At 55.1% G+C, this 18755-nt stretch overlaps 1 protein-coding gene across 1 annotated transcript in view; it reads left to right on the top strand.

Annotated features, from left to right (window-relative positions):
• The window catches only part of SPAG17 (sperm associated antigen 17), a 1802643-nt gene that overhangs the window by 1290794 nt on the left and 493094 nt on the right, over nucleotides 1-18755 (top strand). The window contains exon 32 of the mRNA XM_085620708.1: nucleotides 17914-18055. Coding sequence (XP_085476834.1) covers nucleotides 17914-18055 — 142 coding nt within the window. The remainder of the gene's footprint in view (nucleotides 1-17913; nucleotides 18056-18755) is intronic.

Below are 18755 nucleotides of genomic sequence, written 5' to 3'. Positions count from 1 at the left end.
CACTTGGCAGGTCGATGGGAGAAAGAAGTGTCGATGGCTCTCCCCCGCCAGGTGCCGATCGCCCTCCAGCTCCCCGGGCACTGGCTCCACCCCCCTGCTGGGTGTCTGGACTCCCTCATCCCGGACCTCCCGACCTCCAAGTGCGAGGGTCCGGACATCAAAGGGCGCCAGACCTATAACTAGGACAGCTCCAGAGCAGGAAGGCAGTTGTATCCTGGAGTCGAGAGACACCGAGAAGAACTCATCCTTGACGGACTACCGGCGCTGCCGTAGCCCTGCCTTGTGAACTATCGTCCTGCCAGCTGGCGCTGCCGCGGCCTTCTACATCCTCCATCCTCGTCGGGACCTGCTGGCGCTGCCGCGGACCGTTGCAACTACCACCTTTGTCGGGACCTGCTGGCGCTGCCGCGGACCGTTGGAACTACCACCTTTGTCGGGACCTGCTGGCGCTGCCGCGGACCGTTGGAACCACCACCTTTGTCGGGACCTGCTGGCGCTGCCGCGGACCGTGTAACGACCACCTTTGTCGGGACCTGCTGGCGCTGCCGCGGACCGTGTAACGACCACCTTCACCGGGACCTGCTGGCGCTGCCGTGGCCCGTCCAGCTAGAACACCGAGCTCGAGGATTGTGAGCTATCCATCATCGCATCTACCAGATTGGTAACCAGACTGTCCCGCTACCCCCTTTCCCAACCAAGAGACTAGAATCGAGGGGACACCTGAGTCCAGACCTCCTTGTACCATCCTATCGTACCTAAGAGATCGCTTATAAAGAACGTTAAACCTTATCCTTGTGTGGTGTACATCTGTGGGGGGGAAGTTATTCGTCTGTACGATCGCTGGAGACGGCTCTCCCCGGAGACCTCTCCTCCTGTCCTCGGCCGACCCTCCCGGTCCGTCTAACATTGGTGGCCAGCGGCGCGATCCGAATCAACGCGTAATCGTACAGAGAGTAGCTCACCCCACGACAAAACCACAATGTCAACCAAAGAGAGCGGATCCACCGAGAAATTCCAGATGGAGAAATTGGAAGAGTACAGCCATCGTGAATTAAAACAATTCTGCATGGAACTAGGCATTGCTACCACCGGCCTGAGTACCAAAGACGATTTCAAGCACGCCATTGAGTCGTGGGCAGAAACCGGGGCCGCCAGATCCCCGGGCCAAAACATTGCAGCATCAGAGAGGAACGCCACGGCTCCCGAGGAGCGAGGAACGGGCCTCTCGCAGGAAGAGATCCAAGAGAGAGAAAAAAACAGACTACATGAGTTAGAAATGGCACGGCTCAAAATGGACGGTGAACTAAAATTAGCCGAGCAAAAACTGAACCTAGAACATCTGCGGCTCCGAGAAGAACGGGAAGAAAAACAGAGGCAGAGAGAGCTCGAAGAAAAGAGATTAGCATACGAACATGAGCGCAAACTGGCAGAAATAGACCTACGGAAGCAGAACAAAGAACCGGAGGTGCCCGAGCGACCGCGCACCCCGGGAGCGACAGAAAAGAAAGTCCACATCCCCAAGGATGTCGTTCGAGAGTATGTCCGAGAGGACGACATACAACAGTGGTTCAAGGCCTACGAGATCGCCATGACCTCCCACCGGATCGATCGAAGTGACTGGGGAGCCGGTCTATGGGGGAGGTTCGTCAACGAAGGCCGCGATGCCCTGCTACAGCTCCCAGACCATCAGATGTCATCCTATGACCACATGAAGGCTGCCCTCCTCACCCGTTATGGGCTCACACCCGAAATGTACCGCCAGAGGTTTCGAGACTGCACCCGGATCCCGGGTACAACTTGGGTGGAATATGTCAACTATTTCAGCCGAGCCTTCGAGGGTTGGATCAAGGGAAGCCACGTAACGACCTACGAGCAACTTTTTAATCTCATGGTGTGGGAGCACCTCTCTAACAACTGCTTCGTCGAGCTCAGGCAGCACCTCCTCGACAGTAAATTGACTGACCCACGGCAACTCGCCGCCGAAGCTGACCGGTGGGAAAGCACCCGAGTGGGCCGGAGAGGGCCACACGAACAGCACCGGAACAACCAAGGTCAGCACCGTCCCCGAGGAGGTGGAGGAGGCCAGGGACGAGGGAGAGACACCGTCCCGGCCGCTCCCGCTGCCAGCACCCCGCCCCCGGCCAGCCGGGGCAACCCCCCGATGCGCCCGGGGTTCCGAGCCAACGTCACGTGTCACCGATGCCAGCGAGTCGGCCACTACGCCAATGACCCGAACTGTCCACAGAACCAAACTCCGAGACCCCGCCAGGTAGCTGCCGCCGCCCTGGGGGGAGAACAAATCTCCGAAGAACAGGAAGAATACGAACAGGCACAACAAGAGTGGGAACCGGCCGCCATGGTTCTAGCGTGCCTAGGGGGAAGAGACATGGTCCCGCGGGCTCCCCTACCCGCCAACACCAGAAAATATAGCCAGTGGGTGAACATTAATGGGCGCCGGGCCGAAGCACTACGTGACACGGGGGCCAGTGTGACGGCCGTCCGCTGTCACCTGGTAAAACCAGAGCAGATCCTGCCGAACATTCTCTGCCCCGTCCGCTCAGCCGACAATTCAGAGAGTCTATGTCGGATGGCCTGCGTCCCCTTCGAATGGGGAGGAGTCTCCGGCATGTTGAAGGTGACGGTCCGGGATGATGCCCCCGTGGACTGTCTCCTGGGGAATGATCTTGAGAGTTCCCCGTGGGCCGCAGTAGAAAGAAGAGAACACCTGGGGATGTTGGGCCTCCCGGACTGGGCGTGCGTAACCACCCGGTCCATGGCCGCCCGTGCCATCCCCCGACCAGAAGAACCAGAATGGCCTGCACCTCCTCCCCCGATCGCTCCAGTAGAGGACACCGACTATACCGACCCCCCAGAGCAAACCCCCGAAGGGGTCGCTCAGCCCCAGGACCTTCCCGACCTGGCTCAGTGGCGTCAAGAAGGGGGGCCCACCCAGGAACAGTTCCGTCAAGAACAGAAGACCTGTCCCTCCCTCGAGGGACTCCGCCAGCAAGCCCTCACCCAAAGCGCAGGGGACACCACCGGAGCCCATTGGATCTATTGGGACAACGACCTATTGTACAGCGAACAGAGAATCGCGGAGTTAGGGGTCAGTCGAGTGCTGGTGGTGCCCCTCCGTTTTAGAGACTTCCTGTTAAATTTGGCCCACGATGTCCCTCTGGCTGGACACCTGGGCCAGGACAAAACCTACTGTCGCCTGGTGACCCACTTTTTCTGGCCAAAGATGAGGAACGACGTCCTCAACCACTGCCGGTCCTGCCCCACGTGCCAGGCCAGCGGGAAGAGCGGCCGCAAACTCAAAGCACCTCTGCAACCCTTCCCAGTTGTCACCACCCCGTTCGAGAGGGTGGGAATAGACATTGTGGGGCCCCTGGACCCCCGTACAGCACAAGGACATCGGTTCATCCTGGTACTGGTGGACCACGCCACCCGCTACCCCGAGGCTGTGCCCCTGCGAACTGTAACAGCCCCGGTGGTCGGCAGGGCCTTAATGGGGATCTTCTCCCGGGTGGGCTTCCCCCGAGAAGTCGTCAGCGACAGAGGCACAAACTTTATTTCGAAGTATATGAAGTCCCTCTGGCAACAGTGCGGGGTCACCTACCGATTCACGCCCCCCTATCACCCTCAAGGAAACGGACTAGTCGAGCGATTCAACCGCACGCTCAAGGGAATGATTGGGGGATTGGAAGAGCCCCTCCGTCGCCAGTGGGATGTACTACTTCCGTGCCTCCTCTTCGCCTATCGAGAAGTTCCCCAGAAGTCCCTCGGCTTTAGCCCTTTCGAACTCTTGTACGGGCACCCTGTGCGAGGGCCCCTCAGCCTAGTCAAAGAAGGTTGGGAGATGGCCCCCCTAAAGACCCCTCCAGACGTCTTCAAGTACCTCCTGACCCTACGCAATCAGACCAGGCGATTCCGAGAAGTGGCAAAAGCGAATCTTGAGGCCAGTCAGGAGGACATGAAAAAATGGTACGATCAAAATGCCTCCTCCATCGAATTCGAACCTGGCCAACAAGTGTGGGTGATGTCCCCCACCGAACCATGTGCCTTGCAGGACAAGTGGACGGGGCCCTTCAAAGTGGTCGAACGCAAGAGCCCCGTCATCTATCTCATCGATATGGAATCTCCCCGGAACCCCCTCCGGGTCCTCCACACCAACAGACTCAAACCCCACTTTGTGCGCTCGGAGCTCAGCCTCCTGATGGCTACAGACAGTGGAACGGAAGAAGACTCCGAGCCTCTCCCTGATCTCCTGAAGACTCGGGAGAAAGATGGTTCCGTGGACGGGGTCCGGCTCTCCGATGCCCTCACCCCGGAACAGCGCCAAGGCTGCCGGGACCTCCTGCTGCAGTTTGCTGCCTTGTTTTCCCTCACCCCAGGGGTCACCCCCTGGTGCTTGCACGACGTGGACACTGGGGACAGTCCCCCTATCAGACACCGGGCATACCGCGTACCAGATCGGGTGCGGGCCTGCATCCAAGAGGAAGTATCCAAGATGCTCCCGCTCGGGGTCATCGAGCCCTCGGACAGCCCCTGGGCCAGCCCGGTCGTGCTGGTCCCCAAAGCTGCTACCCCCGGCACTACTCCTGAGCTCCAATTCTGCGTCGACTATCGGGGCTTGAATGCTGTCACCAGAACCGACGCTCATCCCATCCCCCAAGCGGATGAATTGATCGACCGCATGGGGGCTGCCCGCTACCTCAGCATCTTCGACCTGACAGCGGGCTACTGGCAGATCGGTCTCACACCCCGGGCCCAAGAACGGTCCGCCTTTTCTACCCCCGATGGCCACTACCACTTCAAAGTCATGCCCTTCGGCATGAAGAATGCCCCAGCTACTTTTCAGCGACTAGTGAACCAGGTCTTGGCGGGGCTCGAGGAGTTCAGCGCCGCCTACCTGGACGATATCGCTGTGTACAGCCGCCACTGGTCCGACCACCTCCACCACCTCCGAGAGGTCCTGCAGGCCCTCCAGCGGGCCGGCCTCACAATCAAGGCCGGCAAGTGCCAAATTGGTCAGGGATCCGTGACCTACCTCGGACACCAGGTGGGAAGCGGTCTGGTGGCCCCTCTGCAACTCAAAATCGCTGCCATCCAGTCCTGGCAGCCCCCAGTCACGCAGACCGAGGTCCGAGCCTTCTTGGGGCTCACCGGCTACTACCGGCGGTTCGTGAGGGACTATGGCAGCATTGTGGGGCCCCTCACGGGACTCACATCCAAGAACCACCCGAAGAAGATCAACTGGACCCCAGACTGTCAAGCGGCCTTCGAGAAGCTGAAAGCCGCCATGTGCACTGCCCCGGTGCTCCAGGCCCCCGACTACAGTCGGGAATTCATTGTGCAAACAGATGCCTCCGACCATGGCATCGGGGCGGTCCTCTCCCAGCTGAACCCCGAGGGACTTGACCAACCGGTGGCCTTCATCAGCAGACGCCTCCTGGCCCGAGAACGGCGCTGGAGCACCATCGAGAGGGAGGCCTTCGCAGTGGTGTGGGCCCTCAAAAAGCTCCGGCCCTATCTCTTCGGTACCCACTTCCGGGTGCAAACAGATCATCGACCCCTGCAATGGCTAATGCAGATGCGGGGGGAAAACCCCAAACTATTGCGCTGGTCCATCTCCCTGCAGGGGATGGACTTCACTGTGGAACATCGACCGGGCCAAGACCACGCCAACGCAGATGGCCTGTCACGCTTTTTCCGCCTCGACGAGGAGAGTCCCCAAGAGGATGGGTGACTCTCCCCGCCTTCAGCTGGGGGGGACGCATGTTGGACAGGCCACATGAAGGGCTTGCTCCCTCCCCGCATGACAGGGCCCAAGCCCCGGCCCTCCAGGTGTTACCCACAGAAACAACCCGCACCCCGTCTCCAGACGGAACTCCTGCCCCCGGACATCTCTGTATCATGGGGCCGAACCACTACCGGCTCCCTCGGCCGGACCTGCCGCCATCTTGGACACTGCACCACGAGGCCGCGTGGCCTCAGCTCGACCCTAACCCTGGGCCTGGCCAGGCCCCGACATCCCGGCACCACCATCCACCCAGGAGGTGAACGGACCACTTGGCAGGTCGATGGGAGAAAGAAGTGTCTATGGCTCTCCCCCGCCAGGTGCCGATCGCCCTCCAGCTCCCCGGGCGCTGGCTCCACCCCCCTGCTGGGTGTCTGGACTCCCTCATCCCGGACCTCCCGACCTCCAAGTGCGAGGGTCCGGACATCAAAGGGCGCCAGACCTATAACTAGGACAGCTCCAGAGCAGGAAGGCAGTTGTATCCTGGAGTCGAGAGACACCGAGAAGAACTCATCCTTGACGGACTACCGGCGCTGCCGTAGCCCTGCCTTGTGAACTATCGTCCTGCCTGCTGGCGCTGCCGCGGCCTTCTACATCCTCCATCCTCGTCGGGACCTGCTGGCGCTGCCGCGGACCGTTGCAACTACCACCTTTGTCGGGACCTGCTGGCGCTGCCGCGGACCGTTGGAACCACCACCTTTGTCGGGACCTGCTGGCGCTGCCGCGGACCGTTGGAACCACCACCTTTGTCGGGACCTGCTGGCGCTGCCGCGGACCGTGTAACGACCACCTTTGTCGGGACCTGCTGGCGCTGCCGCGGACCGTGTAACGACCACCTTCACCGGGACCTGCTGGCGCTGCCGCGGCCCGTCCAGCTAGAACACCGAGCTCGAGGATTGTGAGCTATCCATCATCGCATCTACCAGATTGGTAACCAGACTGTCCCGCTACCCCCTTTCCCAACCAAGAGACTAGAATCGAGGGGACCCCTGAGTCCAGACCTCCTTGTACCATCCTATCGTACCTAAGAGATCGCTTATAAAGAACGTTAAACCTTATCCTTGTGTGGTGTACATCTGTGGGGGGGAAGTTATTCGTCTGTACGATCGCTGGAGACGGCTCTCCCCGGAGACCTCTCCTCCTGTCCTCGGCCGACCCTCCCGGTCCGTCTAACAGGGTGCATGCACGTCATTTTGGAGTGCTTCCCAGGGGTGGTATAATATATGCTGTAGCCTCTGGTAGGCCTCTGAGGTACCTATGCTGTGGGTACATAGTATGCCATATACTAGGGACTTATAAGGCACTCCAGAATCCAATTAGAGATGTACTTAATGTACATGGAAACCATTTTAGAGAGGAAGCGCTAGGCTGGGGTCCTGATTAGCAGGGCCACATCCAGACTCAGGTCGAAAAACAGCGAAACACCAGCAAAAAGTGGGGGTACCCATGTGAAGCAGATCCTACTCTCCTACAGTGAGTGTTACTGGTTATGTGCACGAGCGAGTCCATTGCATTCTACGTGTGGACCCCCTTACGTGGTGGCTGCCTTCGTGAAGGGGTCCTGGGTCCATACAAACCTGAGAACCCACATCTTTGCATTTCTCTTTCTTCTACCCCAAGACTGTTGTTCCTTTGGGTGTTTCTGGATCTCTCGGATCTCTGAGAAGCAGCTGCACACCATTTTAGCGGGAGTAATTGTGATCCAGCTATAGAACCATGATGGTTGGAATCCCCCTTCAAGACTAGGACCAAGATCCTGAGGAATCTGTTGCTGTGATCCGGATGATTGACAACAAGATCCTGAGGAATCTGCTGCTGTGATCAAGATGAGTGACAACAAGATCTTGAGGAATCTGCTGCTGTGATCAAGATGAGTGACAACAAGATCCTGAGGAATCTGCTGCTGTGATCAAGATGAGTGACAACAAGATCCTGAGGAATCTGCTGCTGTGATCAAGATGAGTGACAACAAGATCTTGAGGAATCTGCTGCTGTGATCAAGATGAGTGACAACAAGATCTTGAGGAATCTGCTGCTGTGATCAAGATGAGTGACAACAAGATCCTGAGGAATCTGCTGTTGTGATCAAGATGAGTGACAACAAGATCCTGAGGAATCTGCTGCTGTGATCAAGATGAGTGACAACAAGATCTTGAGGAATCTGCTGCTGTGAGCAGGATGAGTGACAATAAGATTCTGAGAAATCTGCTGCTGTGATCAAGATGAGTGACAACAAGATCCTGAGGAATCTGCTGCTGTGATCAAGATGAGTGACAACAAGATCTTGAGGAATCTGCTGCTGTGATCAAGATGAGTGACAACAAAATCCTGAGGAATCTGCTGCTGTTATCAAGATGTGTGACAACAAGATCTTGAAGAATCTGCTGCTGTGAGCAGGATGAGTGACAACAAGATCCTGAGAAATCTGCTGCTGTGATCAAGATGAGTGACAACAAGATCTTGAGGAATCTGCTGCTGTAATCAAGAGGAGTGACAACAAGATCCTGAGGAATCTGCTGCAGTGATAAGGATGAGTGACAACAAGATCCTGAGACATCTGCTGCTGTGATCAAGATGAGTGACAACAAGATCTTGAGGAATCTGCTGCTGTGATCAAGACGAGTGACAACAAGATCCTGAGGAATCTGCTGCTGTGATCAAGATGAGTGACAACAAGCCCTTTCTGCCCAGGGACCCTTCAGGAGGACGCAGCGTCCGCCAGAGCGGCAGAGTCCCTCGCTGACTGATAGGACCTGTGGAAGCCACTGTTGGACTGCACCGCCTGGAGGTTAAGATACGCTCATCCCCATTGGGGCTGTCGTGTGAGGTTGAGCCTACCTCCTTCCTGACCAACTACCCACGCTGCGGTGTCCCTGAGTGTGTCTTGAGGATTACTTCAACCTCACCCCCTGGCCTGGGGATTTAGAGAAGTGGCAGGAGGTCACCATGAGACTGGAAATATGGAACACAACTTTCTGGACCAAGGTGTTCTAGACATATTCTTATTGGAGCCCCTGGTCTGTGGGCACACCTTTCCCTGGAGGAGGACCACCAGAAGCAGTTTGTCTTCTTACAGGCCCTCATCCTTTTACTCATCCACACTTAGGAGCTATAATAGTATTGGTGGTTGGATCTGTGGCCAGGAAGGAGCTAGAGACATCTGTTTTTCTTTATTGATCATTGTGTTCTATGTGTATTCTACTCTCCTTATGTGTATTAAAACAAATTATTTTATGAAGTAAAGCACAGACTGACGTAACCTTATGGAGTGGGATCTGAGGGTCTAGCTTACCTCAGTATGTGTAGGGTTTCTCTGGCTCAGGTGTTAGAGGGGAGGTGTACCCAGTTAAGGGTCCAGTGGAACTGTGGCCCCATCTTTAACTCAATGAGCCAGGAATGGGCAACTCTGAAGCTGAGGTCTGGGGGAGTCTGGTGGCAGAGATTCACATGTCTGGAGTTAAGACTATATGTACAAGTCCAAATGATGAGGACGTTTAAGAAGGGTAGATTTACAAGTGGGCCCTGCAGGTGAGGTTCAGAGCTGGAATCGGTGCAGTACTGCAGGTGAGGTTCAGAGTCAGGAATAGGTGCAGTACTACAGGTGAGGTACATAGTCAGGAGCAGGTGCAGTACTGCAGGTGAGGTTCAGAGTCAGGAATGGGTGCAGTACTACAGGTGAGGTTCATAGTCAGGAGCAGATGCAGTACTGCAGGTGAGGTTCAGAGTCAGGAATGAATGCAGTACTGCAGGTGAGGTTCATAGTCAGGAATGGGTGCAGTACTGCCGGTGGGGTTCAAAGTCAGGAACAGGTGCAGTACTGCAGGTGGGGTTCAAAGTCAGAAATGGATGCAGTACTGCAGGTGGGGTTCAAAGTCAAGAATGGGTGCAGTACTGCAGGTGAGGTTAAGAGTCAGGAGCGGGTGCGGTACTGCAGGTGAGTTTCAGAGTCAGGAACGGGTGCAGTACTGGAGGTGGGGTTCAGAGTCAGGAACGGGTGCAGTACTGCAGGTGGGGTTCAGAGTCAGGAACGGGTGCAGTACTGCGGGTGAGGTTCACAGTCAGGAATGGATGCAGTACTGCAGGTGAGGTTCAGAGTCAGGCATGGATGCAGTACTGTGGGTGAGGTTCAGAGTCAGGAACAGATGCAGTACTGCAGGTGAGGTTCAGAGTCAGGAATGGATGCAGTACTGCGGGTGAGGTTCAGAGTAAGGAATGGATGCAGTACTGCGGGTGAGGTTCAGAGTAAGGAATCGATGCTGTACTGCAGGTGAGGTTCAGAGTCAGAATGGATGCAGTACTGCGGGTGAGGTTCAGAGTAAGGAATGGATGCTGTACTGCAGGTGAGGTTCAGAGTCAGGAATGGGTGCAGAACTGCAGATGAGGTTCAAAGTCAGGAATGTGTGTAGTACTGCAGGTGAGGTTCGGAGTCAGGAACGGGTGCAGTTCTGCAGGTGAGGTTTAAAGTCAGGAATAGGTGCAGTACTACTGGTGAGGTTTGGAGTCAGGAATGGGTGCATTACTGCAGGTGAGGATCAGAGTCAGGAATGGATGCAGTACTGCAGGTGAGGTTCAGAGTCAGGAATGGGTGCAGTACTGTAGGTGAGGTTCAGAGTCAGGAATGGGTGCAGTACTGAAGGTGGGGTTTAGAGTCAGGAGTGGGTGGAGTACTGCAGGTGGGATCAGAGTCAGGAATGGGTGCAGTACTGCAGGTGAGGTTCAGAGTCTGGAATAGGTGCAGTACTGCAGGTGAGTTTCAATTTCAGGAATGGGTGCAGTACTGCAGGTGGGGTTTAGAGTCAGGAGTGGGTGCAGTACTGCAGGTGGGAGTAGAGTCAGGAATGGGTGCAGTACTGCAGGTGGGGTTCAGAGTCAGGAATGGGTGCAGTACTGCAGGTGGGGTTCAGAGTCAGGAACGGGTGCAGTACTGCAGGTGGGGTTCAGAGTCAGGAATGGGTGCAGTACTGCAGGTGGGGTTCAGAGTCAGGACCGGGTGCAGTACTGCAGGTGGGGTTTAGAGTCAGGAGTGGGTGAAGTACTGCAGGTGGGAGCAGAGTGAGGAGTGGGTGCAGTACTGCAGGTGGGGTTTAGAGTCAGGAGTGGGTGCAGTACTGCAGGTGGGGTTCAGAGTCAGGAACGGGTGCAGTACTGCAGGTGGGGTTCAGAGTCAGGAACGGGTGCAGTACTGCAGGTGAGGTTCAGAGTCAGGAATGGATGCAGTACTGCGGGTGGGGTCAGAGTCAGGAATTGGTGCAGTACTGCAGGTGGGGTTTAGAGTCAGGAATGGGTGCAGTACTGCAGGTGGGGTCAGAGTCAGGAATGGATGCAGTACTGCGGGTGGGGTTCAGAGTCAGGAATGGGTGCAGTACTGCAGGTGGGGTCAGAGTCAGGAATTGGTGCAGTACTGCGGGTGGGGTTCAGAGTCAGGAATGGGTGCAGTACTGCAGGTGGGGTCAGAGTCAAGAATTGGTGCAGTACTGCGGGTGAGGTTCACAGTCAGGAATGGATGCAGTACTGCAGGTGAGATTCAGAGTCAGGAATGGATGAAGTACTGTGGGTGAGGTTCAGAGTCAGGAATGGATGCAGTACTGCAGGTGAGGTTCAGAGTCAGGAACGGGTGCAGAACTGCAGGTGAGGTTCAGAGTCAGGAATGGATGCAGTACTGCGGGTGAGGTTCAGAGTAAGAAATGGATGCTGTACTGCAGGTGAGGTTCAGAGTCAGGAATGGGTGCAGAACTGCAGGTGAGGTTCAAAGTCAGGAATGTGTGCAGTACTGCAGGTGAGGTTCGGAGTCAGGAACGGGTGCAGTTCTGCAGGAGAGGTTTAAAGTCAGGTATAGGTGCAGTACTACTGGTGAGGTTTGGAGTCAGGAATGGGTGCATTACTGCAGGTGAGGTTCAGAGTCAGGAATGGGTGCAGTACTGTAGGTGAGGTTCAGAGTCAGGAATGGGTGCAGTACTGCAGGTGGGGTTCAGAGTCAGGAATGGGTGCAGTACTGCAGGTGGGGCTTAGAGTCAGGAATGGGTGCAGTACTGCAGGTGAGGTTCAGAGTCCGGAATGGGTGCAGTACTGCAGGTGGGGTTCAGAGTCAGGAATGGGTGCAGTACTGCAGGTGGGATCAGAGTCAGGAATGGGTGCAGTACTGCAGGTGAGGTTCAGAGTCCGGAATGGGTGCAGTACTGCAGGTGAGTTTCAGATTCAGGAATGGGTGCAGTACTGCAGGTGGGAGTAGAGTCAGGAATGGGTGCAGTACTGCGGGTAGGGTTCAGAGTCAGCAACGGGTGCAGTACTGCAGGTGGGGTTCAGAGTCAGGAACGGGTGCAGTACTGCAGGTGGGGTTCAGAGTCAGGAACGGGAGCAGTACTGCAGGTGGGGTTTAGAGGCAGGAGTGGGTGCAGTACTGCAGGTGGGAGCAGAGTCAAGAATGGGTGCAGTACTGCCGGTGAGGTTTAGAGTCAGGAGTGGGTGCAGTACTGCAGGTGGGGTTTAGAGTCAGGAGTGGGTGCAGTACTGCAGGTGGGGTTCAGAGTCAGGAACGGGTGCAGTACTGCAGGTGGGGTTCAGAGTCCGGAACGGGTGCAGTACTGCAGGTGGGGTTCAGAGTCAGGAACGGGTGCAGTACTGCAGGTGAGTTTCAGATTCAGGAATGTGTGCAGTACTGCAGGTGAGGTTCACAGTCAGAAACGGGTGCAGTACTACAGGTGAGGTTCAGAGTCAGGAATGGATGCAGTACTGCGGGTGGGGTTCAGAGTCAGGAATGGGTGCAGTACTGCAGGTGGGGTCAGAGTCAGGAATTGGTGCAGTACAGCGGGTGGGGTTCAGAGTCAGGAATGGGTACAGTACTGCAGGTGGGGTCAGAGTCACTAATTGGTGCAGTACTGCAGGTGAGGTTCAGAGTCAGGAATGGATGCAGTACTGCAGGTGAGATTCAGAGTCAGGAATGGATGAAGTACTGTGGGTGAGGTTCAGAGTCAGGAACGGATGCAGTACTGCCGGTGAGGTTCAGAGTCAGGAACGGGTGCAGAACTGCAGGTGAGGTTCAGAGTCAGGAATGGATGCAGTACTGTGGGTGAGGTTCAGAGTCAGGAATGGGTGCAGAACTGCAGGTGAGGTTCAAAGTCAGGAATGTGTGCAGTACTGCAGGTGAGGTTCGTAGTCTGGAACGGGTGCAGTTCTGCAGGTGAGGTTTAAAGTCAGGTACAGGTGCAGTACTACTGGTGAGGTTTGGAGTCAGGAATGGGTGCATTACTGCAGGTGAGGTTCAGAGTCAGGAATGGGTGCAGTACTGCAGGTGGGGTTCAGAGTCAGGAATGGGTGCAGTACTGTAGGTGAGGTTCAGAGTCAGGAATGGGTGCAGTACTGCAGGTGGGGTTCAGAGTCAGGAATGGGTGCAGTACTGCAGGTGGGATCAGAGTCAGGAATAGGTGCAGTACTGCAGGTGAGGTTCAGAGTCCGGAATGGGTGCAGTACTGCAGGTGAGTTTCAGATTCAGGAATGGGTGCAGTACTGCAGGTGGGGTTCAGAGTCAGGAACGGGTGCAGTACTGCAGGTGGGGTTCAGAGTCAGGAACAGGAGCAGTACTGCAGGTGGGGTTTAGAGGCAGGAGTGGGTGCAGTACTGCAGGTGGGAGCAGAGTCAAGAATGGGTGCAGTACTGCCGGTGAGGTTTAGAGTCAGGAGTGGGTGCAGTACTGCAGGTGGGGTTTAGAGTCAGGAGTTGGTGCAGTACTGCAGGTGGGGTTCAGAGTCAGGAACGGGTGCAGTACTGCAGGTGGGGTTCAGAGTCAGGAACGGGTGCAGTACTGCAGGTGAGTTTCAGATTCAGAAACGGGTGCAGTACTGCAGGTGAGGTTCACAGTCAGAAACGGGTGCAGTACTACAGGTGAGGTTCAGAGTCAGGAATGGATGCAGTACTGCGGGTGGGGTTCAGAGTCAGGAATGGGTGCAGTACTGCAGGTGGGGTCAGAGTCAGGAATTGGTGCAGTACAGCGGGTGGGGTTCAGAGTCAGGAATGGGTGCAGTACTGCAGGTGGGGTCAGAGTCACTAATTGGTGCAGTACTGCAGGTGAGGTTCACAGTCAGGAATGGATGCAGTACTGCAGGTGAGATTTAGAGTCAGGATTGGATGAAGTACTGTGGGTGAGGTTCAGAGTCAGGAACGGATGCAGTACTGCCGGTGAGGTTCAAAGTCAGGAACGGGTGCAGAACTGCAGGTGAGGTTCAGAGTCAGGAATGGATGCAGTACTGTGGGTGAGGTTCAGAGTCAGGAATGGGTGCAGAACTGCAGGTGAGGTTCAAAGTCAGGAATGTGTGCAGTACTGCAGGTGAGGTTCGGAGTCTGGAACGGGTGCAGTTCTGCAGGTGAGGTTTAAAGTCAGGTATAGGTGCAGTACTACTGGTGAGGTTTGGAGTCAGGAATGGGTGCATTACTGCAGGTGAGGTTCAGAGTCAGGAATGGGTGCAGTACTGCAGGTGGGGTTCAGAGTCAGGAATGGGTGCAGTACTGTAGGTGAGGTTCAGAGTCAGTAATGGGTGCAGTGCTGCAGGTGGGGTTCAGAGTCAGGAATGGGTGCAGTACTGCAGGTGGGGTTTAGAGTCAGGAGTGGGTGCAGTACTGCAGGTGGGATCAGAGTCAGGAATGTGTGCAGTACTGCAGGTGAGGTTCAGAATCCGGAATGGGTGCAGTACTGCAGGTGAGTTTCAGATTCAGGAATGGGTGCAGTACTGCAGGTGGGAGTAGAGTCAGGAATGGGTGCAGTACTGCAGGTGGGGTTAAGAGTCAGGAAAGGGTGCAGTACTGCAGGTGGGGTTCAGAGTCAGGAATGGGTGCAGTACTGCGGGTGGGGTTCAGAGTCAGGAACGTGTGCAGTATCGCAGGTGGGGTTCAGAGTCAGGAACGGGTGCAGTACTGCAGGTGGGGTTCAGAGTCAGGAACGGGTGCAGTACTGCAGGTGGGGTTCAGAGTCAGGAACGGGTGCAGTACTGCAGGTGAGGTTCAGAGTCCGGAATGGGTGCAGTACTGCAGGTGAGTTTCAGATTCAGGAATGGGTGCAGTACTGCAGGTGGGAGTAGAGTCAGGAATGGGTGCAGTACTGCGGGTAGGGTTCAGAGTCAGCAACGAGTGCAGTACTGCAGGTGGGGTTCAGAGTCAGGAACGGGTGCAGTACTGCAGGTGGGGTTCAGAGTCAGGAACAGGAGCAGTACTGCAGGTGGGGTTTAGAGGCAGGAGTGGGTGCAGTACTGCAGGTGGGAGCAGAGTCAAGAATGGGTGCAGTACTGCCGGTGAGGTTTAGAGTCAGGAGTGGGTGCAGTACTGCAGGTGGGGTTTAGAGTCAGGAGTTGGTGCAGTACTGCAGGTGGGGTTCAGAGTCAGGAACGGGTGCAGTACTGCAGGTGGGGTTCAGAGTCCGGAACGGGTGCAGTACTGCAGGTGGGGTTCAGAGTCAGGAACGGGTGCAGTACTGCAGGTGAGTTTCAGATTCAGGAATGTGTGCAGTACTGCAGGTGAGGTTCACAGTCAGAAACGGGTGCAGTACTACAGGTGAGGTTCAGAGTCAGGAATGGATGCAGTACTGCGGGTGGGGTTCAGAGTCAGGAATGGGTGCAGTACTGCAGGTGGGGTCAGAGTCAGGAATTGGTGCAGTACAGCGGGTGGGGTTCAGAGTCAGGAATGGGTGCAGTACTGCAGGTGGGGTCAGAGTCACTAATTGGTGCAGTACTGCAGGTGAGGTTCACAGTCAGGAATGGATGCAGTACTGCAGGTGAGATTCAGAGTCAGGATTGGATGAAGTACTGTGGGTGAGGTTCAGAGTCAGGAACGGATGCAGTACTGCCGGTGAGGTTCAAAGTCAGGAACGGGTGCAGAACTGCAGGTGAGGTTCAGAGTCAGGAATGGATGCAGTACTGTGGGTGAGGTTCAGAGTCAGGAATGGGTGCAGAACTGCAGGTGAGGTTCAAAGTCAGGAATGTGTGCAGTACTGCAGGTGAGGTTCGGAGTCTGGAACGGGTGCAGTTCTGCAGGTGAGGTTTAAAGTCAGGTATAGGTGCAGTACTACTGGTGAGGTTTGGAGTCAGGAATGGGTGCATTACTGCAGGTGAGGTTCAGAGTCAGGAATGGGTGCAGTACTGCAGGTGGGGTTCAGAGTCAGGAATGGGTGCAGTACTGTAGGTGAGGTTCAGAGTCAGTAATGGGTGCAGTGCTGCAGGTGGGGTTCAGAGTCAGGAATGGGTGCAGTACTGCAGGTGGGGTTTAGAGTCAGGAGTGGGTGCAGTACTGCAGGTGGGATCAGAGTCAGGAATGTGTGCAGTACTGCAGGTGAGGTTCAGAATCCGGAATGGGTGCAGTACTGCAGGTGAGTTTCAGATTCAGGAATGGGTGCAGTACTGCAGGTGGGAGTAGAGTCAGGAATGGGTGCAGTACTGCAGGTGGGGTTAAGAGTCAGGAAAGGATGCAGTACTGCAGGTGGGGTTCAGAGTCAGGAATGGGTGCAGTACTGCGGGTGGGGTTCAGAGTCAGGAACGTGTGCAGTATCGCAGGTGGGGTTCAGAGTCAGGAACGGGTGCAGTACTGCAGGTGGGGTTCAGAGTCAGGAACGGGTGCAGTACTGCAGGTGGGGTTCAGAGTCAGGAATGGGTGCAGTACTGCAGGTGAGTTTCAAATTCAGGAATGGAGGCAGTACTGCGGGTGGGGTTTAGAGTCGGGAGTGGGTGCAGTACTGCAGGTGGGAGCAGAGTCAGGAATGGGTGCAGTAATGCAGGTGGGGTCAGAGTCAGGAATTGGTGCAGTACTGCAGGTGGGGTCAGAGTCAGGAACGGGTGCAGTACTGCGGGTGGGGTTCAGAGTCAGGAACGGGTGCAGTACTGCAGGTGAGTTTCAGATTCAGGAATGTGTGCAGTACTCCAGGTGAGGTTCAGAGTCAGGAACGGGTGCAGTACTACAGGTGAGGTTCAGAGTCTGGAATGGATGCAGTACTGCGGGTGGGGTTCAGAGTCAGGAACGGGTGCAGTACTGCAGGTGAGGTTCAGAGTCAGGAATGGGTGCAGTACTGCAGGTGAGGTTCAGAGTCAGGAACGGGTGCAGTACTGCAGGTGGGGTTTAGAGTCAGGAGTGGGTGCAGTACTGCGGGTGGGGTTCAGAGTCAGGAACGGGTGCAGTACTGCGGGTGGGGTTCAGAGTCAGGAACGGGTGCAGTACTGCAGGTGAGGTTCAGAGTCAGGAACGGGTGCAGTACTACAGGTGGGGTTTAGAGTCAGGAGTGGGTGCAGTACTGCGGGTGGGGTTCAGAGTCAGGAATGGGTGCAGTACTGCGGGTGGGGTTCAGAGTCAGGAACGGGTGCAGTACTGCAGGTGAGGTTCAGAGTCAGGAATGGGTGCAGTACTGCAGGTGGGGTCAGAGTCAGGAATTGGTGCAGTACTGCAGGTGGGGTCAGAGTCAGGAACGGGTGCAGTACTGCGGGTGGGGTTCAGAGTCAGGAACGGGTGCAGTACTGCAGGTGGGGTCAGAGTCAGGAACGGGTGCAGTACTACAGGTGGGAGCAGAGTCAGGAACGGGTGCAGTACTGCGTGTGGGGTTCAGTAGCCAGGAACAGGTGCAGTACTGCAGGTGAAGTCTAAAGTCAAGTAATGCTAGTGGTAAAGTTTACTCATTTGGGCTCCAGATGCTGAAGGACTTGTGGTTCTAATGTAGAGTTTGGGAAATGGGGAAACACCCGCCAAATATGTGACATGCGACGGTGCACCATCTGAGAGCTCCAGTGAGGTGTGTGGAGAGATGGTTGGCTAAGATCCAGAGTACGAGCTGGCACAAAGGAATCTCTAGATTACGAGTAAATGACACTGGTATAATAAACCTACTATACTTGTAAATATGTGCTTCAGATTTGTAGGACAATAATCCTGTGAAATCATGGACTCTACAAATGAAACTAAGCATCACTCATTTTCAACCTTCACCAGATTATTTTTTGAAGGTCTGAGTTTTTTCCAAGAGCGCTTACTCCAGGTGTCTAGTTTTTAAAGTTGTAAAAATGAGAGATCGAGTTTATTGAGACAAAGCTTCAGTTGAGACCTAGAGTACAAAGCTTGGCCCTCACTTCCACCTGTCTGCTTCTCTCCAGGTGATGATAACCCGAGAGGATAAGGTTGTGACTGTCGAGAGAACAGATGGCACCTTCATCGTCGAGCACGCTGATGGCACCAGGATCACCACCTTCTACCAGGACCTGAGCCTCGCCGTGCCAGGAGAGCGCGAGGAGACAGGTGAGGCTAGGATGCGCCATCCTGGGGCCAAGGAGGGCTCTGAATTGCCCAGTGTCAGTTCACACTTCCCTTTGACTGCTCAGGGCCTCTGTAAGGTGCTCTTGTGTCTCTGTAAATATTCTGTCCTGGCTTTATACTACTTTTTATATAGTGTTTCCTACCACATCCTGCCATTTCTAAGCACCAAAACAGGTGTTGATACTACTCAGTTTAAATGGTGCTCAGTTTAATAACCTCGGAAGGATGGTGTGAGAGGTTGGCCTGATGTATGCTGTCCACTAGTTTGAGTGGGTACCTTGTATCAGTCCAAACAACCCCTTATGGTGAATAAGTTAAAGACAACCTTTATTGAAAGCTATCCTAGTGGTAGGTATGGAGAGCAGCCTTCAGGCTAAGTCTTGAAGGAATGTAAAGCAGCTTGTTTTACCAGTCTATAATCTCTTGAATGACCAAATGAAAGGACAACCACACCAGGTATATATTTAAAATATATGTATTTAAGATAAAACACACCCCTCTAGTCTCTTTATGAGACTGGAGTTCGAAGTGCTTAGGTTACACGTTAGTTATCAACAATATTAGCACAAATACATGTTTGGGCCCCAGGGGCGTTTCAAACCATATACCAAAAAAGTGGTATAAGAACCACGACTGAACTAGGCACAAGGCCTAGAGCCTGTAGAATCGCTGGGACCCCAAG

Source organism: Triturus cristatus, chromosome 8 (genome assembly GCF_964204655.1).
Source record: "Triturus cristatus chromosome 8, aTriCri1.1, whole genome shotgun sequence".
Lineage (NCBI taxonomy): Eukaryota > Metazoa > Chordata > Amphibia > Caudata > Salamandridae > Triturus > Triturus cristatus.
Note: the sequence above shows the minus strand (reverse complement) of the source record. Positions and strands in the feature narration are given on the sequence as shown.